Source organism: Emys orbicularis, chromosome 1 (assembly GCF_028017835.1).
Source record: "Emys orbicularis isolate rEmyOrb1 chromosome 1, rEmyOrb1.hap1, whole genome shotgun sequence".
Taxonomy (NCBI): Eukaryota; Metazoa; Chordata; order Testudines; family Emydidae; genus Emys; species Emys orbicularis.
The window spans coordinates 104901919-104921978 of NC_088683.1; the positions used below are offsets into that span (position 1 = coordinate 104901919).

Below are 20060 nucleotides of genomic sequence, written 5' to 3' on the forward strand. Positions count from 1 at the left end.
GCTATCATGGTAGGAATTTATGCATGTGGGTGCCTTGGTGGAAAGGAAGAAAGACTGTGTTTCCCTGGTTGCACACGAGCCCGGAGAATGGAACATGTGATGGACACTCCTGGATTTACCTCGGTGCTGAGCACTTTTGACTGAGACTTGTGTGTCCTAATGGAAGGTGAAAGCTGAGTAACTGAGGAGCAATGTACCCCATCAGGCTGGAGGTCCAGTTTGAGCAGTCACCGGGCAGTGTATTACACTAGGCTAGTGCATCTCAGCTTTATATGCACCACCGGTGGGATTAGAAGCCTCATCTAGGGAGTAAAGGTTCCCAGAAGTGGGGGAAGAGATTGTTCTATTGTTTATTTTACTGTTTTACTGTTGCTGTTGAATTCCCTTATATCCCCATCCCCGTTAAGCCCATTGGTCTGTACCCATTTCCTTGCAAAATATTTGTTTATATAAATGGTCTCAGAACTCCTTTGTGTGCAATTGGGTTTTTGTGCCAGTGGCTTCTGGATCCACATAAGCAAAGGGGGTCTGTGCCCAACCCAGAGAGAAATGGGTGCAGGAAAGTAACCTTAGGACATCTACTAGCACCTATGTCCAGTGCAGAGAAGCAGGGAGGGTTTGGTACAAATTGGTGGCAATGATGGGATTGCGGGGGTTATCCCTCAACTGAGCTAAGTGGACGTCTGTGGTCCAGACCATAAGATGAAAGATAAACTGCTTTCTTAATTGTAGAGATGTTTTACCTGTGTGTGTTTGTCATTAGACATTTGAAAGGAAGAAAATGAGTGATGAAGAAGAACGGGTACCCCTTGGAAGGGTCCGATATGTCACCTCCACGTAGGATTCCAGAGCCCATATTTAACCTGGCACTTTATAGTGCGGTGCAATAGGAGTGATTGGCATGATCAGTTTGAAATGGCAGCTGAGCTGACTGGGTGATTTGAGTCTACTAAGCTGAAGTTTTTGAGTCTATTGCTCATAGGGGAAGCCTATCAGAGACTTAGCAGTGAGGTTTGGCAAGACTATAAGCACCTAACAGATGCCCTCAAGTATTCTTTGGAGCTTGCAGTGGGATCCCTGCAGCTAATCAGAGCCCAGCAGGCTCAGATAAAAGGAGTTCAGGGCCTTAGCAAGTCAGTTCCTGGCCAGAACCAGAGGGCCGAGGAAGGGAATCCTCTCTGACCAAAGGAGCTTGAGGGATAACCGGAGTTTGGTTCTGGCTGCATTTGCTTAAGCTGGGACAAGAGAGAACCTGAGGACTTTAACCCTAAGGTAAGGGGTGATGATAAAGGGGCCAGGTGGGAAGAGGCCCAGGGAAACAGCAGCCGAGGATTGCAGTAAGTGGTACATGGCTGCTGTTGGAACTCGGAGCAGTGGGCGGGCCCAAGTTCTCCCACCAGCCACAGGTGAAGTGGTGTGGAGACCAAGCTTGTTTAGAAGCATGAGCAAAGGACTGAATTTAAGGGCCCAGAGCTGGGGCTGAAGACCATGGTGAGGGCAGACAGACAATTTTGTTGGACTTTCGTTACCCCAGAAGGGGTTCATTTTGATGCTGTGACCAGGCTGGAGGGCCGAGGCACTGAACACCCACCAAACAAGGTCCACAACTTATGGGGGCACCAGGATCAGGAAAAGGACTGCAGTACCACACGCAGCAGCAGGAGGTGCTCAAGAGATGAGTGTCCCCGTTACAGAACCCTGGTTCATTGTTGGAACAGTTTCTCTCAGCTTTGTGTATGTAGTCTAGTTGTAGTCAGTAGTTGTTATAGTTAGCCAGTTTTAGTAATTTTTCTCATTTAAAAACAAAAAAGAGAGTTTTGATTTTATTGTTGTTCCCTGTTTTGAGGTTCTGTTGCTGTCACCAAGGCATGCCCCGGTTACCGGGCTTCAAGCCATGTGCTTCCTGCTCAAAAATCTATGCCTGTGAGCAACCCACACCACAGTTGTCTTAAGTGCCTGGGCAAAGCGCACATGAAGGACTGGTGCCAAATATGCTGGGAATTCAAGAGAAGGATGCAAAAAGATAGGGAGGCTAAGCTGAAGTTCCCGCTAATTGAGTGCTGCTGAGACCACCCTCAGAGCTGTCCTGTCAGTGCCGAGTGCTGCTACTTCAGTCAGAAGCACACCACCAAGATTGTTGGAGTCCTGGCCTGTGCCTAGGAAGAAGCAAAAGTCTTCCAGAGAGGCTCCAACCAGGGGAAGCCCCTCCATGGTCAGTGGAAGGGAAGTCTTCTCCATCAGATGCTGAGGTGGGATTATATATCTCTCAGCCTTGGAGCAGGCCCTGCAGGTCCCCACATAGATCCTTCTTCTCTGAATACCCTCGTGACCCCACAATAGGAACTATTACGGTAATGTGGCCAGGAGGTCACTGGGGTGCCGTCCTTTATCAGAGGCCTTTTGGAACACTAGGGTTTTTCCCTAGTTTCTAGATCTGGGTGGGCAAACTATGGCCCGGGGGGCTGCATCCGGCCCTACAGATGTTTTAATCCAGCCCTCGAGCTCCTGCTGGGGCTCCAGCCAGGGAGAGGGGTCAGGTCTTGCCCCGCTCCTGCCATGGCTCTGCGTGGCTCCCAGAAGCAGCAGTATGTCCCCCCTCTGGGTCCTACACGCAGAGGCAGCCAAGGGGCTCCGCACGCTGCCCCCACCCCAAGTGCCACCCCCGCAGCTCCTATTGGCCGGGAACCACGGGCAGGGTGCAGAGCCACCTAGCCTCCGCGTAGGAGCCAGAGGGGGGACATGCCGCTGCTTCCGGGAGCTCCTTGAGGTAAGCGCTGCCTGGAGCCTGCACCCCTGACCCCCTTCTGCGCCCCAACCCCCTACCCCAGCCCTGATCCCCCTCCCATCCTACAAACCCCTTCTTCCGAGCCCGGAGCACCCTCCTGTACCTCCAACCCCTCATCCCCAGCCCCACCCCAGAGCCTGCACCCCCAGCTGGAGCCATCACCCCCCCCTGAACCGCAATCCCCAATTTCGTGAGCATTCATGGCCCGCCATATAATTTCCATACCTAGATGTGGCCCTCGGGCCAAAAAGTTTGCCCACCCCTGTTCTAGATCCTCCCCTGGTCGTGCCTACTTAGTGCCCTTGCCCAGGTTGAGTGAGTCCTGGCACCGAACCAACCCAGTTCTGTCCAGTACTGGGACTGGTGCCAAACATCAACAAGAGGCACTTGAGGAGCCAGAAGAGCATCCTATGCAAGAAGTTCAACCACTTCCAGACTTGGCTTCATCCTCATTCTCTCCGGACAAGGCGGTTTCCTTGGAGGCAACATCACCCCCTTCGGCCAACTACAAGACTTATCAGGAATTGTTAAAGAGGGTGGCTTCAGACTTAGGCATTCAGGTCAAGGAGGTCAGGAAGTCTTCTCATTGCCTGTGTGATGGATAGCAGCTCATGCTGCACCTCCTTAACTTCTGTCACTGCTGTTTCAGTTCCTTGGGCCAAAGATCTGCTCCCTGAGAATGCTAGACAGTTCTCTTCCCTAGTGAACGAGGGCAGATTAATAGCAAGAACTTCACTGCAGGCTGGGCTGGATGCAGCAGATTCAGCAGCTAGGACCATAGCTCCTGTGGTATCCATACAGAGGTCCTCATGGCTGCAGTCTTCTGGTCTCCCCTATAAAGTCCAGAATATTATTCAGGACTTGCCTTTTGAAGGTCCTTCTCTTTTCTCAGACCAGACAGTCAGGAAGCTCCATAGCATTAAGGATTCAAGGGTCATCTTGAAGTCGGGTTTGTACACACCTGCCCTTGTGAGAAAGCACTATTGGCCTCAGCAGACACATTGTTATCCTGCTCTGCCTCCTCATCAAGACCTGTCAAAAAAGAAAATTAGGGGTTATAGGCACAGGCCTCCCACTCCTTCGACTTCAGCTCCAGCTCCTGGCCCTTCTAGATACCTTGGAAGTGTGAAGCAACCATTTTGATGGGTCAGTCGAGGACACCATACCAGTCTCCATATTTCCAGACCCTATCTCCCTGCATTTGCAAACTGTCTTTCCCACCTCCTCTGTGCTTGATTCTGAATTACTACAGACCAGTGGAGCTTGAGCTCTGTAGAGGTGGGATATATCCTCCAATTTGTTTCCATCTTTCTCTCCCTCCCTCTCTCCCTGTCCCTCTTCAGGGACCACTCTCACAAGCAGCTCCTTCTCCAGGAGGTACAGTCTTTCCTTCAGACAGGTGCCACGGAGGAGGTTCCACAGTGTCACAGAGAGAAGGGGTTTTACTCCTGCTATTTCCTAATTCTGAAAGCAAAGAGCAGTCTCAGACCAATTTTAGACCTGCGTCAACTCAACAAATTCTGAAAAAAGATAAAGTTTCACATAGTCACCCTGGCTTCTATTGTCCTTTCCCTGGATCCTGGAGACTGGTATACCACCCTCGACTTATAAGATGCCTACTTCCATGTGTTGATCAATCATGCTCACAGGAAGTACATTAGATTTCTTGTCAATTGAAATCATTACCAGTTTACCATACCACCATTAGGCCCATCAGCAGCTCCCAAGGTTTTTATGAAAGTTCTACAAGTAGTAGCTGCCTTCCTCAGAAGATTGTGAGTAGAAGTTTATCCCTACCAGATTGACTGGCTTGTCAAGGGCTGATCCAGGGTGCAGGAACTGTTAAGTGTGTTTCTGATCCGGTCAACATTCAATTCTCTGGGACTATTAGTCAATACAGAGAAGTCTCTCCTGTCTCCAGTCCAGAGAACAGAGTTGATAGTGGCTGTAGTGGACTCCTCTCAAGCCAGAACTTTTCTTCCAGACTTGAGTTTTCCGTCAATATGATCAGTTGTTGTAGATCTCAAAGCTCACCTGGTCACAATGACACAAAACTGTTTCAAGTTCCTGGGGCATTTGGTTCAGTATACCAGATTGTGCCTCAGAATTCTACAAGGTTGGCTAGCCTCAGTCTACTCACCAAGCTGTCATCATCTAGACTAGACTCAGTGGGGAGGGTGCCCTTTCACATCCTCGCCTCCCTAGATTGGTGGACAAGTCTGGCCAATGTATGTGTGTTCCCTTTGCCCGCCCGGAACCAACACTCACATTAGTAATGGACACTTCTGCCTTGGGGTGATTGGGCCCATCTGGATTGTGTACAGACTCAGGGTCTATGGTCTGCAGAAGACTGAACTTTATACATCAGCGTCCATGGGCTGAGAGCTGTCAGGTTGGTGTGCCAAGTTTTTCTGCCGCACATCAAGAGAAACAGCTTGTTAGTCGTCACAGACAACACAGCAGCAACATTCTACCTCAAAAAGCAGGGAGAAGCCCCACTCTTCTCTGCTCTGTCAAGAGGCAACTCTGCTTTGGGAGATCTGCATTGCCAATTTGATAGATCTAGAAGCTTCTTACCTACTGGGGTCCAAAACAATCTGGCAGAATACCTGAGTAGATCATTTACGAATCACCAGAGTGGTCTCTTCATCCCGATGTCACCAGATGTGGACATCTTCCAATGGTGGGAGTCTGCCCAGGAAGACCTATTTGTGACAGGGATCATCAGAAAGCATCAGCATTTCTTTTCCCTGCAAGGTTACAGCCCCCGTTCCCTGATAGATATATTCTTACTACCATCGTCAGACAGGTTCCTCTTTGCTTTCCCACCAATCCCACTCATTCAAAAAGTATTACTGAAAATAAGACGGGATCAGGCCAGAGTCAAACTCATAGCCCCAGTACGGACTTATTAGCACTGTTTCTCCACTCTCCTGGTGCTTTCATTTAAACCTCCAGTTTCACTTCCACTAGACTTGGATCTTATCTCCCAAGATCATAGTCTGCAATCTCTTCATTTAATGGATGCTCCTTGGCTAGATATTAGGGAGCAATCTTGCTTGAAAGATGTTCAAGATATCCTTCTAAATAATAAAAAGCCATCTACTAGGGCTACTTACCTTTCAAAGTGGAGACGTTTTTCCATCTGGTCGTGCCTTTCTGGAGTATAGTCATCCTGTTCTTCAATTCAACACATACTAAATTACTTATTGTACCTGAAACAGCAAGGATTGGCTGTTACTTTTATCAAGGTACATCTGGCAGCTATTTCAGCTTTCCACCCTAAGGTGGATAATTGGTTAAGACGATCGAAGTGAGTGGAATGAGCTACTCCCCTATATTATGATGGTCTTTTGGAGCAGTGTCCAGTAATGTAGGGGCTATACATTCTATGTGGTGTTATTTGGTCAGGAGACCTGCCTGCCAATTGAACTTATATCTGGGATAGATGTATCAGAAGAGTTTGGCAATCCATCTGAGTATGTCCTACAGGTAGCCAGGTGCTTGAGTTCTGTGAGCCAGACTGTTAAGAGGCATCAGGGTAGAGCCACACAAAGAAAGAAGGAATACTATGATCTCAAGGTCACCAGACAGATGTCTGAGCCTGGAGAGTTGGTGTGGGTGTGAGAACAGACTAGAAGGAAGGGGCAGTGTCAAGTTTATTTATCTGTTTACAGTCATCAGGAAACTATATGGGGTGCTATATAAGCTGTCCTCAGAGATGTGTGGACAATCTTTCATGGTTCATTACAATCATCTGAAGCCCTCTGTGAATTCATGGCACAAGGACACTGATCATGCACAGGAGCACTGGGTGAGATACTCTTGGGGTCCCCTATTACAGCCCCGGCAATTCCAACGTGCAACCCCAAGGAATGTTCCTGAGTCAGAAAGCCTAGAGTAGGTACCCCGGCTCAGTGAAGATAGGGATAACGAGGGCGTGCAAACGCTCAAGGTGATTTCAGGCCAGGGCTCAGCAGGAGAGCATTCCTGAGACCCTGCCACCCCCCGGCTCCAGTCTCAGAACTCCAGAGCAGACCGCCCAAGTAGCTTAAAGAGTATTTGAAGTAGCTTCAGCTGGATTGGGGGCGGGGGCAGGAGGAATGGACAGACGCATCCTTTTAAAAGCAGGGGTAATGTAATACGTCAGCACATGGCACCTCAGTGCGAGCAGCCAAGTGCTGGAGGATCAATGGCCTAGAGGGGCAAGAAGTGGGAGGATTCCAGGACAGTTAGGAGGAGTCAGGGAGGGGGGTGAGAGTGCCATCTTGGCAGGAGTGTGGGCGTGGGGGCCATGTTGGAAAGGAAGGACTGTGTTTCCCTAGATGTAGCTGTATGTGAGCCTGGGAAACAGGACAGGGGATGGGCACTGCTAGACTGGGCCTGATGGTGCAAAGTTATACTCGTGTATGTCCTGGTGGAAGGGGGAATGCTGAGTAGCCGAGAAGCAACATACCCCACCACGCTAGAGGTCCAGACTGAGCAGCCCCTGAGCTGCTACCACAACTGGCGAGGGCATCTCAGTTTTATGTGCACCACTGGTGGGATTAGGTTTTGTGCCCCTCTGAAGGTGGGGGAAGGAATTATTTGGGGTTATTTTTACTGTTTTACTGTAGCTGTTGAAGTCCCTTAAGTCTCCCATCCCCTTTCAGCCCATTGGTCTGTACCCATATCCTACCCTAATATTCTTATATAGAGAGAGATAAGATGAGTGAGGTAGTGTCTTTTATTGGACCAACTTCTGTTGGTGAGAGAGACAAGCTTTTGAGCCACACCAGTCATGAAGTCCTGAAGAAGAGCTCTGTGTAGCTCAAAAGCTTGTCTCTCTCACCAACAGAAGCTGGTCCAATAAAAGCTATCATCTCACCCACCTTGTCTCTCTAATATCCGGGGATTGACACGGCTACAACTACACTGCATACATTCTTTTATAGAAACAGGCTCTGAACTCCACTGTGTGCAGTTGGGTTTTTGTGTCTGGGCTTCCAGATTCAGATAATTCTCAACCTTTTTGTGCTGGTGACCCCGCGACCGCCCCCCCCCTCCCACTAGAAAAAAAATTGTAAACCTCTACCTTAACTCCGGGCTTCCACAACCCTCTGGGGCTTGGAGCTTCAGTTTAAGATCGTCATGACCCCCAGGTTGAGAAACACTGCTTGAGGACATCTACCACTACTAGCGTCTGTGCCCAGCATTGGGGGTAAGGGAGGAGTTGATACACATCCCTGGCTTCTGGTTATGCAAAGCACTCTCTTTGCTCAGCTAGTTTTGGGAACGCCCCTGCTTGCTCTGGATTCTGGCCCATTGCACGGGATGGGGCTGCCCGGGGAGTGCCTTTACCCAACTCTCCTTAAGGGCTTGGAGAGAGCTGAAGCCAAACCACTTGTGGATCATGTGCAATACCTAAGCGAGGATGGTAACCCGAGCCCTCTTCGGCAGCAGCCTTCCCTACCTCCCCCGCCGTTGGCCCGTCCCACCTCGCCCCAGTCGCTGGCGGTGCGACACGTGCATCTCCTAGGGCTGGGCTGCACCAGCTGCTGTCAGCCCAGCGGCTGGGTCTCTCGCCCGCGGATCCCGCCCCCCTGGAAAGTCAGCGCGGGGAAGGGCGGGGCTCGAGGAAGTGACTTCAGCCGGCCGCTGCTGCGGCGGGGCGAGAGGGTGGTTGCGGGGAGTCCCGGCGGCAGAGCCGAGGAGTCGCTCGCAGCTCGGGGGTGGCAGCAGCGGGCATGGCGGCGGCGCGTTCCCTGCTGGGCGCAGGGCGGGCGGGGTGTGCGGGTCGCGCTGCTGCCGGGCTCTGCTGCTGCAGCGCCTCCAGAGCGAGTCCCCATTGCACGGTGGCCCCGCAGCAGCAGCAGCCGCCGCCCCCTGCGCCCACCCCGGACATGAAGAGCTACCTGTGGGCGCGCTACAAGGAGGCCAAGAAAGTGACCAAGGGTGAGTGCCGCGCAGAGCCCCCGGGACTGGGGCTTCCGCCAGCATCAATGTCATGCTGGGGCCAGAGGGCACCTCCTCCCCTCTCGGGCACGTGGGCAGTAGCTGCCGCAGGGCACCGCTCTGTCACCCCCTCTGCTGCCCTGCCGACGGGCCAGGCGGCTCTGGGTGATTCTCTTGCCAAAGTACATCCAAGGCTCTGGGGTGAAGAGCGGTAGCCAGACCGGGGGAGCCCGACTTCATTAACCTGGGTAGTGCACCCCACCACCATTAATGCCCTTGAGGAGCAGGGAGGACCTTGAGTCCTTATACAAAAGCTTTCCCCAAACCTCCACGTTCAGCAAACTTCCTGGTGCTTGGTGCCAACCTGGGAAGGGTGAAGGAAATGCCTGACTGCCTCCTGCTAGGATTTGGACTTGTGGTTGCAGGGAGCCTGGGTCCCTGGCAGCGGAGCCTTACCTCATAAAGCTAGCTGCTTCAGTAGTTGCTTTAGGGTGCCAGTTGTGAAGTGGATGCTTCCCCAATAGGAAATAGAATGAGTCAGTTAAAGGCCAAAACATTTCACTCAAAATCAAATTTGTGCTTTAGCTTTCCTAGAGATACCTGCACTAGCTAGTATTATGTTTGCTATATAAGACAGAAGGAAAAATAAAGTTTCCACAAGATAGTGGGTTCAGGTGGCAAATTGAAGGTAAACTGAGTCCATGTTGAGCTTTTCTATCAAGCATACCTGTTAAAAATGCATTTTGTTTTTACCATTTGGCTTTTTGTGTCTTTGTAGTTGCCAAATGATGCCTTACACCATGGTGATTGTAACTAGTTGCAGATGGCTAAAATATGAATCTGCATGGTGATGTGGCTGAAGTCTGTTATGCAGCTCCTCAAATACAGTATTTTTAGTATGACTGTGATTTATGTGGTTGGCTTTGTCTTCATGAAAACTACCATAGCCTCTTTTCACAATCATTTTAAATTATGGGTGACTTCACTTTTATCTTATCAAAGATAAGAGACTACATTAAAACTGATAAGAGAGTCTGAAGACTGAACTATCAACAAATGTTGGAATCATGATCAGGGCAGCATCTGTATTTTTTCAGACCACAAATACTGAAGTAACTGTGAACCATTCTAATTACATTTTTGAACTAGAAGCTATTAACTTTAAATATTTAAAACTATTTTGAAAGAAAATGTTTTACTGTGGTGTAGCTCAGAGTTGATAAAACTTTTTATATACATCTCTACCCCGATATAACGCTGTCCTCGGGAGCCAAAAAATCTTACCACGTTATAGGTGAAACCACGTTATATCGAACGTGCTTTGATCCGCCGGAGCATGCAGCCGCCCCACCCCCACCCCCGGAGCGCTGCTTTACTGTGTTATATCCGAATTCGTGTTATATCGGGGTAGAGGTGTATTTGTTTTGTAATCTGTTCCATTGTAGCACTAGGCAAAATTAAATTAAACAAATAAGAAAAGCAAGGAGTTAATTTAATGTGTGTATATGTGGTCTTTTTGTTTGAGGCCCCTTCTGCAAAGGGGTCACGTTCCAAAAGTGGTAGGGTGAAGTGACCTTTTAGCTGGTTCTCTTTTGGCTACAAGTCCAATTAATTAATTACTATTTAACCCCAAGACTGCTGCAGCGGAATGTCCCCACTTCTGGTAAATAACTCTGAGGTATTGAAGTAAGGAATCAAAAGTTAATGATAAGTAGGCTTGTGCAGAGTAACTTCAGGTAGTTTTCTGAAGATGAGGGAACAAGGCTTCGTTGGGTCGGTCACTTAGAGCAGGGGTTTTCACAACAAATGTTTTTGATGGCCCCAGAGTGCGGCCACCAACTCTTACTCTGACAATTTCCCCTAAAATACTCAATTAGCGGTTGGAAAAACAAGCAAATACGCACATATACACATCCAAGGCACCGACTCGTCTCTCTGTCCCTCCTACGGCCCTTCAGTGAGAGCCCGCCCCAGGGAAGGTGGATCTGGAACTCACTGGCTGCTTGTGGAGTCCCAGGCTCCCTGTGCCCTGGCTGTGGGGGAGCTGCCCAGGGGAGCGCACCAGCAACTGAACGCTACAGCTACCTTCACTGACAAGAGCTGCCTCAGGTGTTGTGCACACTGGTCCCATGTCTCTCCAGAGGCGCTGCCCAGAGCATCCAAGGAGGCTGCGCAGTGCAGGGCGCCGATCCCTGCTGGCGGCTCCAGCGCAAACATCAAGGCGGCACATCTGGCTGTCCTTGGTAACAAGTATTCAGGAACAACAGCTGGGCACTGCAGGGAGGGGGTGCTGCTGTCCGCAAAGGGAGACTGAGGGTAAGGAGGGCCGTGACTCAAGCTATTTGAGGGGTGGCTGAACCTTTAAATTGTGCCCTCTCCAACAACATACACAACTTGGGGGGGCACCCCCATATGCCCCTCCAATCTCTGCCCATGCTTTGGAGGCTGTTGTGGCTGGAAATAAATCCGCTAGTGGCTGCATGTGGCCATGGTGGCCGCATTTGAGAAATGCTGCCTTAGAGTACGTCTACACTGCAATAAAAAACTTGTGGCACAGGGTCTCAGAGCCCAGGTCAGCTGAATTGGGCTTGCAGGGCTCAGGTTGCAGGGCTATAAAATTGCAGTGTAGATGTTTGGGCCTGGGCTCTGACCCCTTATGAAGTCTCAGAGCCTGAGCCTCAGCCTGAGCCTGAACACCTACATTGCAATTTTATATTCTGCAAGCCTGAGCCACCTGACCTGGGCTAGCCACGGCTGTACTGTGGGTTTTTTATTGCACTGGAGATGTGCCCTTAGCCTCTCTCTGCCTCAGTTCCCCATCTGTAAAATGGGGATAATACTGTTCCTCGGAACGCCTGTGTAAGGCACGGAAATGCATTAAAGATTGTGAAGCTCTTTGAGATCTACCGATGAAAAGCCCTATATAAAAGCTATGTATTTTTATTATTTAACAGCTTGGCTAAGTTGCTAGCTGAGAATTTGAAGGTCCAGTGACCTCAGTCACACAGGTATATCATCATTATATAGAAGCATGCTCTCTGAAGCATCTTACAATTATAAAATGTTAGTAACCACTTTCAGTCACTACCATCTGATGGCTGTTTGGCCTGTGTGAAATTATTTTGGTGGGCTCAGTCTATTTCCCTCTGCCCACATTATCATTGGGGGCGGGGGAGATAGAGCATTACCAAGGTGCACATGTCTGCAGATTCATTGGATAAGTCAAGGACTGAATGGGGTCTGGCGACTGAAGTAGAGTTTGTTGCTCAGCATCAGGGTTCAGGCATATTGAGAGAAAGATGTGGGGAAGCTTGCCCTGTGCTACCGATGGCATAATCATTCTGGATAATACTTCAGACTCCCATCTTTCAGAAGTGCTAAAATCACACACTCAAATGTATCATTGCAGGCACTTTCGTCATATATGAGAGAGTTCAAAGGATAATACAGGGGGGTTTTGGGTGGAGAAACGTAGAGGTCATGCAAACATACATGCCGCATACGGTTCTGGATCTTTTCTTTCTGCTCTTTTTTGGCACACCTTATCCATGTTGGTTGCAAATCCCACCCAGAAATATTTTTAGAGGCATTGTCTCACAGTGCTGCTGAGGAGGCCTGGCCTACGTTAGGGGAATGAGGTCTGTAAATACTTGGATGGGACTATAGAGGCAGAGGTAAAGTATTTTCAGGATCACTTGGGGATTGAGGTTGTTTGTTATAGGCTATCTGACATTTAGTTTTTATTTCACTGTTCAGTCAGGACCGATTAATCATCTTACGTTAAGTCATTTTGGCCTAAGTAGTATGTGGCTTGGGGTATGTCAGGCAGACAATGTAGTTAATATCTGAAACCTGTTTATAATAGCTTGGTTTACAGCTTTCAGGCAACCATGAAATATCTATAAAATGAACTCTGGGCAAAAACACTGAGGAAAAATAGAAATAGCTGTGCCATGTTGAATGCACTGTTGCTGAAAGAGAGAGAGAGAAAGAGGTCTTTTCACACTCTGGGGTTAGGAAATTGGGGGTTAATGGCACACTATCAATGTTTACTTCATTTTTTGGGAAGAATAATTATCTGTTATGTTATCTTTACTTGCCTGAGTTGGAATTAAATGGTGCAAGTGTTAGCTGTTACCACTCAAGAAAGAGATCTGGGAGTCATTGTAGATAGTTCTCTGAAAACATCCACTCAATGTGCAGCGGCAGTCAAAAAAGCAAACAAAATGTTAGGAATCATTAAGAAAGGGATAGATAATAGGCAGAAAATATCATATTGCCTCTATATAAATCCATGGTGTACCCACACCTTGAATACTACGTGCAGATGTGGTCACCCCATCTCAAAAAAGATATATTGCTATTGTTAAAGGTTCAGGAAAGGGCACCAAAAATGATTAGGGGTATGGAATGGCTTCCGTATGAGGAGACTGGAACTTTTCAGCTTGGAAAAGAGACTACTAAGGGGGGCGGGTATGATAGAGGATTATAAAATCATGACTGGTGTGGAGACAGTAAATAAGGAAGTGTTATGAGAAGGAGTAAATAACACAAGAACTAGGGGGGCACCAAATGAAATTAATAGGCAGCAGGTTTAAAACAAACAAAAGGAAATATTTTTTTCACACTGCACAGTCAACCTGTGGAACTCCTTGCCGGAGGATGTTGTGAAGGCCAAGACTATAACAGGGTTCAAAAAAGAACTAGATAAATTCATGGAGAATAGGTCCATCAATGGCTATTAGCCAGGATGGGCAGGGATGGTGTCCCTAGGCTCTGTTTGCCAGAAGCTGGGAATGGGCGACAGGGGATGGATCACTTGATGATTACCTGTTCTGTTCATTCCCTCTGGGGCACCTGGCATTGGCCACAGTCAGAAGACAGGATACTGGGCTGGATGGATCTTTGGTCTGACCCAGTATGGCCGTTCTAATGTTCTTATGTAAGTGTACTGTTAAAAGGGTAAACACACAGTCATTTCTGAAGCCTAATATAGATTTCAGACCATGGGCCATTTCTTGTGTTGCTTTATCTACCCTACACTTGATTAACCCTGTGTGATTTTCTGCTGAATCTTTTGTGCTTCTACGCATACCTGATGTGCTTGAAACCAAAGTTAAAACAGTTAATGCACAGCAGATGAACTAAGTAATGGTGGGGAAAGAGGTGCAGACTAAAAGAAGAGGATACTGGTAGTAAAAGCAAAACAAAATGAAAACATATTTATAGAGGTGTCAAAAATGCATGTATTGTGTCTGAAACAGGGATTTCTGTCAAGTATCCTGAAACAAATATTTTTCTTACTTCAAAAGTAGTAGCCGAAGCAAATGTGAGTGTATTTAATATTATGGGTAGTCAAACATCTTAATAAAATTATAGACAGCATTTTTCTTTGTTCCAGGTTGAGATTTAACGTAAGAATGGCCATACTGGGTCAGATCACTGGTCCAGCTAGCTCAGTATCCTGTCTTCTGACAGTGGCCAGTGCCAGATGCTTCAGAGGGAATGAACAGAACAGGGCAATTATCAAGTGATCCATCCCTTATTGTCCAGTCCCAGCTTCTGGCAGTCGGAGGCTTAGGGACCCCCAGAACATGGGGTTGTGTCCCTGACCATTTTGGCTAATAGCCATTGATGGACCGGTCCTCCGTGAACTTAGCTAATTTTTTTTTTGATCCCAGTTATACTTTTGGCCTTCACAACATCCCCTGGGAATGAGTTCCACTGGTTCAATACATAAAAGGTTGTTACAAGGAGGAGGGAGAAAATTTGTTCTCCTTAACTTCTGAGGATAGGACAAGAAGCAACAGGCTTAAATTGCAGCAAGGGAGGCTTAGGTTGGACATTAGGAAAAACTTCCTCTCAGGGTGGTTAAGCACTGGAATAAATTGCCTAGGGAGGTTTAAGAGCAGGTTAGACAAACACCTGTCAGGGATGGTCTAGATCAGTGGTCTCCAACCCTTTTATGCACAAGATCACTTTTTGAATTTAAGTGCAACCCAGGATCTACCCCGCCTTTTCCCCGAGGCCCCGCCCAGTTCACTCCATTCCCCCCTTCCTCCGTCGCTTGCTCTCCTCCACCCTCGCTCACTTTCACTGGGCTGGGGCAGGAAGTTGGGGTGTGGGAGGGGGTGTGGGCTCTGGGCTGGGGCCGAGGGGTTCAGAATGTGGGAGGGGGCTTCGGGCTGAGCCTGGGGCAGGGGGTTGGGGTGCAGGAGGGGGTACAGGGTGCTGGCTCCGGGAGGGGGCTCAGGGCTGGGGCAGGAGATTGGGGTGCAGGATGGGCTATGGGGTGCTAGCTCTGGGAGGGGGCTCAGGGCTGGGGCAAGGGTTGGGGTACAAGAGGGGGTACAGAGTGCTGGCTCCAGGAGGGGGCTCAGGGCTAGGGCAGGAGATTGGGGTGCAGGAGGAGGTTTGGGGTGCTGGCTTTGGGAAGGGGCTCAGGGCTGGGGCAGGGGGTTGGGTGAGAGTTCCTGCTGGGTGGTGCTTGCAGCGGGCGACTCCCAGTCGGCGGTGCAGCAGGGCTAAGGCATGCTCCCTGCCTGCCCCAGCCCTGCGCTGCTCCCAGAAGCGGCTGCCAGGTTCCTGTGGCCCCTGGGGGAAGGGGGAGCAGGGGTCTCCATGCGCTACCTCTCCCTGCAGGCATTGCCCCCGCAGTTCCCATTGGCCGCAGTTCCCCGTTCCTGACCAATGGGAGCTGCGGGGGCAATGCCTGCAGGGAGGGGTAGAGCGTGGAGACCCCTGCTTCCCCCTCCCCCAGGCCGCAGGGACCTGGCGGCTGCTTCTGGGAGCAGTGCGGGGCCAAGGCAGGCAGGGAGGTAGCCCCACTGCGCCATCGGACTTTTAGTGGCCAGAGATCGTGATCGACTGTCAGAGGCTCCAGGATCGACCAGTCGATCGCTATATACTGGTTGGTGACCCCTGGTCTAGATAATACTTAGTCCTGCCATGAGTGCAGGGGACTGGACAAGATGACCTCTCAAGGTCCCTTCCAGTCCTATGATTCTATGATTGTGTGTTTGAAGAGGTACTTATGTTTGTTTTAAACTTGCTGCCGATTAATTTAATTGGATTTTGTGTTCTGGGAAGGGGTAAATAACACTTCCCTATTTACTTTCTCTGCACCATTCATGATTTAATAGACTTCTATCCTATCCTTCCTTAGTCATTTTTTTTTAAATGAACAATCCCAATCTTTTAATCTCTCCTCATGTGAAGCTGTTCCATACCCCCAATCATTTTTGTTGACTTTCTGTACCTTTTCCAATTTTAATATATCTTTTTTGAGATGGGGTGATCGGAACTGCACACAGTATTCAAGATGTGGATGTACCATGGATTTATATAGTGGCATTATGATAGCTATTTTCTGTCTACTATCTATCCCTTTCCTATTTGTTCCTAACATTCTGTTAACCTTTTTGACTACTACTGAACATTGAGTAGATGTTTTCAGACAACTATCCCTGATGACTCAAAGATCTTTTTTGAGATAGCAGCTGATTTAGACCCTAACACTTTGTATATATTGTGGGATTATTTTTTCCAATGTGCATTACTTTGCACTTATAAACATTGTATTTCATCTGTCATTTTGTTGCCCAGTCACCCAGTTTTGAGAGATTCTTTTGTAACAATTTGCAGTCAGCTTTGAACTTAACTATCTTGAGTAATTTTGTATTGTCTGCAAACTTTGCCACCTCACTATTTACCCCTTTTTCCAGATCACTTATGAATATGTTATACAGCACAGAACCAAGTACAGATCTTTGTGGACCTCCCCCATATTTACCTCTTTCCGTTGTGAAAACTGGACTGTTTATTTCTACCTTTTGTTTTCGTATTTTTTAACCAGTTACTGATCCATGAGAGGACCTTCCCTGTTATCCCATGACTTCTTATTTTGCTTTAAGAGCCTTTGGTGTGGGACCTTGTCAAAGGCTTTCTGAAAGTCCAAGTATACTATATCCACTGGATCACCCTTGCCCACATGTTTATTGACCCCCTCAAGAATTCTAATAGATTGGTGAGACATGGTTTCCATTTACAAAAACTGTTTTGACTCTTCTCCAATGTATCACTTTCATATATTTGTCTGATAATTCTGTTCACTACTGTAGCTTCAACCAATTTGCTTGGTACTGAAGTAAGATTAACTGGCCTGGAAATGCCAGAATCACCTCTAGAATCTTTAAAAAATCAGCATTACATTAGCTATCCCCCAGTCATCTGGTGCAGAATCTGAGTTAAGCAATAGGTTATACACCACAGTTAACAATTCTGCAATTTCATATTTGAGTTCCTTCAGAACTCTTGGGTGAATACCATTTAGTCCTGATGACTTAAATTTATCATTTTGTTCCAAAACTTCTTCTATAGATACCTCTATCTGGGCCAGTTTCTCAGATTTGTCACCTAAAAAGAATGGCTCAGGTGTGGGAATTACCTCACATCCTCTGCAGTGAAGACCAATGCAAAGAATTCACTGAGCTTCTCTGCAATGGTCTTGTCTTCCTTGAGTGCTCCTTTAGTACCTTGATTGTCAAGTGGCCCCGCTGATTGTTTGGCAGGTTTCCTGCTTCTGATGTACTTAATTTTTTTTTTTGCTATTAGTTTGTATGTCTTTTGCTAGTTGCTCTTCAAATTCTTTGTTGGCCTGCATGATTATATTTGTACATTTGATTTCCCAGAGTTTATGCTCCTTTCTGTTTTCCTCTGTGGGATTTTTAGTTCCAGTTTTTAAAGGATGCCTTTATGCCTCTAACCACTTCTTTTATTCTGGTATTTAGCCATGGGGGCATTTTTTTTAGTCCTTACTTTAAAAAAAAATTGGGGTATATGTTTGAGCCTCTGTTATGGTGTTTTTAAATAGTTTCCATGCAGCTTGCAGGCATTTCACTCCTGTGACTGTTCCTTTTAATCTCCGTTTAACTAGCTTTCTTATTTTTGTGTGGGTCTCTTTTAACTTAAAAAAAAATGCTACTATGGTAGGTTTCTTTGGTATTTTTCCCACTGTAAGGATGTTACATTTAATTACATTATGGTCGCTATTACCAAGTGGTTCTGTTATTTTCACCTCTTGGACCAGATCCTGTGTTCCCATGAGGACTAAATCAAGACTGGCCTCTCCCCTTGTGGGTTCCAGGAGTAGCTGCTTCGAGAAGCAGTCATTAATGGTGTCTAGAAATTTTATTATTGCATCCCATCCGAAGGTGACATATACCCAGTCAATACAGAAATAGTTCAAATCCCGTTATTCCTGGGTTTTCTGTTTTTGTAGCCTCTCTGGTCTCCCTGAATGATTTCGCAATCACTGTCACTATCCTGGTCATGTGATTAGTAGTATATTCCTACTGCTATACTTTTATTATTGTAGCATGGAATTTTTATCCATAGAGATTCTATGGTACAGTTTAATTCATTTAAGACTTTTTACTATATTTGACTCGCTGCTTTCTTTCACAAATATTGCCACTCCCCCACCAGAGCGACTTGCTGTGTCATTCCTGTATATTTTGTATCTGGTATTACTGTGTCCTATTGATTATCATTGTTTCACCATATTAAAGTCTGCATATTAAAGTGAAATGGCTTAATAGCTTCCATCAACACGTACTTATATTTGTAGAATCATAGAAATATAGGGCTGGAACAGACCTCGAGAAGTCATCAAGTCCAGCCCCTTGTGCTGAGGCAGGACCAAATAAACCTAGACCATCCCTGACAGGCATTTGCCTAACCTGTTCTTAGAAACCTCCAATCATAGGGATTCCACAACCTCCCTTGGAAGCCTATTCCGGTGCTTAACTTTTGTAGTTAGAAAGTCCTCCCCCCCCCCCCCCCCCCAATATCTAACCTATATTTCACTTACTGCAGATTAAGTCCATTGCTTCTTGTCCTACCGTCAGTGGACATGGAGAACAATTGATCACCATCCTCATTATAACAGCCCTTAACACATTTGAAGACAGTTATCAGGTCGCCCCTCAGTTGTCTTTTCTCAAGACTAAATGTGCCCGGGGTTTTTTAACCTTTCCTCATACGTCAGTTAATCTAAACCTTTTGTTATTTTTTGTTGCTCTCCCCTGGACTCTCTCTAGTTTGTCTACATCTTTCCTTAAGTGTGGCAGTCAGAACTGGAAACGGTAATCCAGCTGAGGCCTTGCCAGTGCTGAGTAGAGCAGGACAATTACCTCCCTTGTTTTACATACGACACTCTTGTTAATACACCCCAGAACGTTATTCACTTTTTTGCACAACTGTGTCACGTTGCTGACTCATATTCAATTTGTGATCCATTATAACCCCAGATCCTTTTCAGCAGTACTGACACCTAGCCAGATATTCCCCATTTTGCAGTTGTGCATTTGGTATTTTTCTTCTTAAGGGAAATGTTTTGCACTTATCTTTTATTGAAATTAATCTTGTTGAATTCAGACCAATTCTCCATTTTGTCAGGGTCATTTTGAATTTTAATCCTGTTCTCTAGAGTGCTGTAACATTCCCCAGCTTGATGTCATCTGCAAATTTTATAAGCATACTCTCCACTCCATTATGCAAATCATTAATGAAAATATTGAATAGTACCAGACCCAGAACTGCCCGCTGCAGGACCCCACTAGTTCTGCCCTCCCAGTTTGATAGCGAATCATGGATAACAACTTTTTGAATATGATCTTTCAATCAGTTGTGCACCCACTGGATAGTAATTTCATGTATACTGCATTTCCCTAGTTTGCTTTTGAGAATGTCAGGTGGCACTGTGTCAAAAGCCTTACTAAAATCAAGATGTATCACATCTACAGCTTGTCCCTTATCTACTGGACCAGTAACCCTGTCATTACAAATATCTAATGATAAATGTCAAATTTAAAATATAATATGCATAGGGTTTGATTTTATGCTTCATATAAGGCTGGAATACTAACTCCAATTTTTTTATTTTCTTCAGACTTGGTTCCTTCAATTATGAGTAATTTGCTGAATCCAGATGCTATTTTTACCAACAATGAAATGAGTCTATCAGACATTGAAATCTATGGCTTTGATTATGACTACACATTGGTCTTTTATTCCAAAAATCTGCACACTTTGATCTATAATGCTGCCCGAGATCTTCTCATTAATGAGCATCGGGTAAGATGAATGAAATAACAGTATGCACCTTTATTTGTGTGAATGCTATGAGCAACTTCTAGTTGAGAGAAGCTTTGTACGTCTCCTAATGGCTTGGTCCCCAGTTGGCTCTCTTTTGGTACATCTTGTGCAGCAGCTGCTTACAGACCACAAAGTTCCTCGTTCAGTGTCAGCTGCAGTAATGTGCAGAATGGAGACAGTCCAG

At 47.0% G+C, this 20060-nt stretch overlaps 1 protein-coding gene across 1 annotated transcript in view; it reads left to right on the forward strand.

Moving 5' to 3' along the window:
• Nucleotides 1-8511: 8511 nt before the first annotated feature.
• NT5DC3 (5'-nucleotidase domain containing 3) overlaps nt 8512-20060 on the forward strand; it is a 35301-nt gene continuing 23752 nt past the window's right edge. The window contains exons 1-2 of the mRNA XM_065416653.1: nt 8512-8719; nt 19671-19855. Coding sequence (XP_065272725.1) covers nt 8512-8719; nt 19671-19855 — 393 coding nt within the window. The remainder of the gene's footprint in view (nt 8720-19670; nt 19856-20060) is intronic.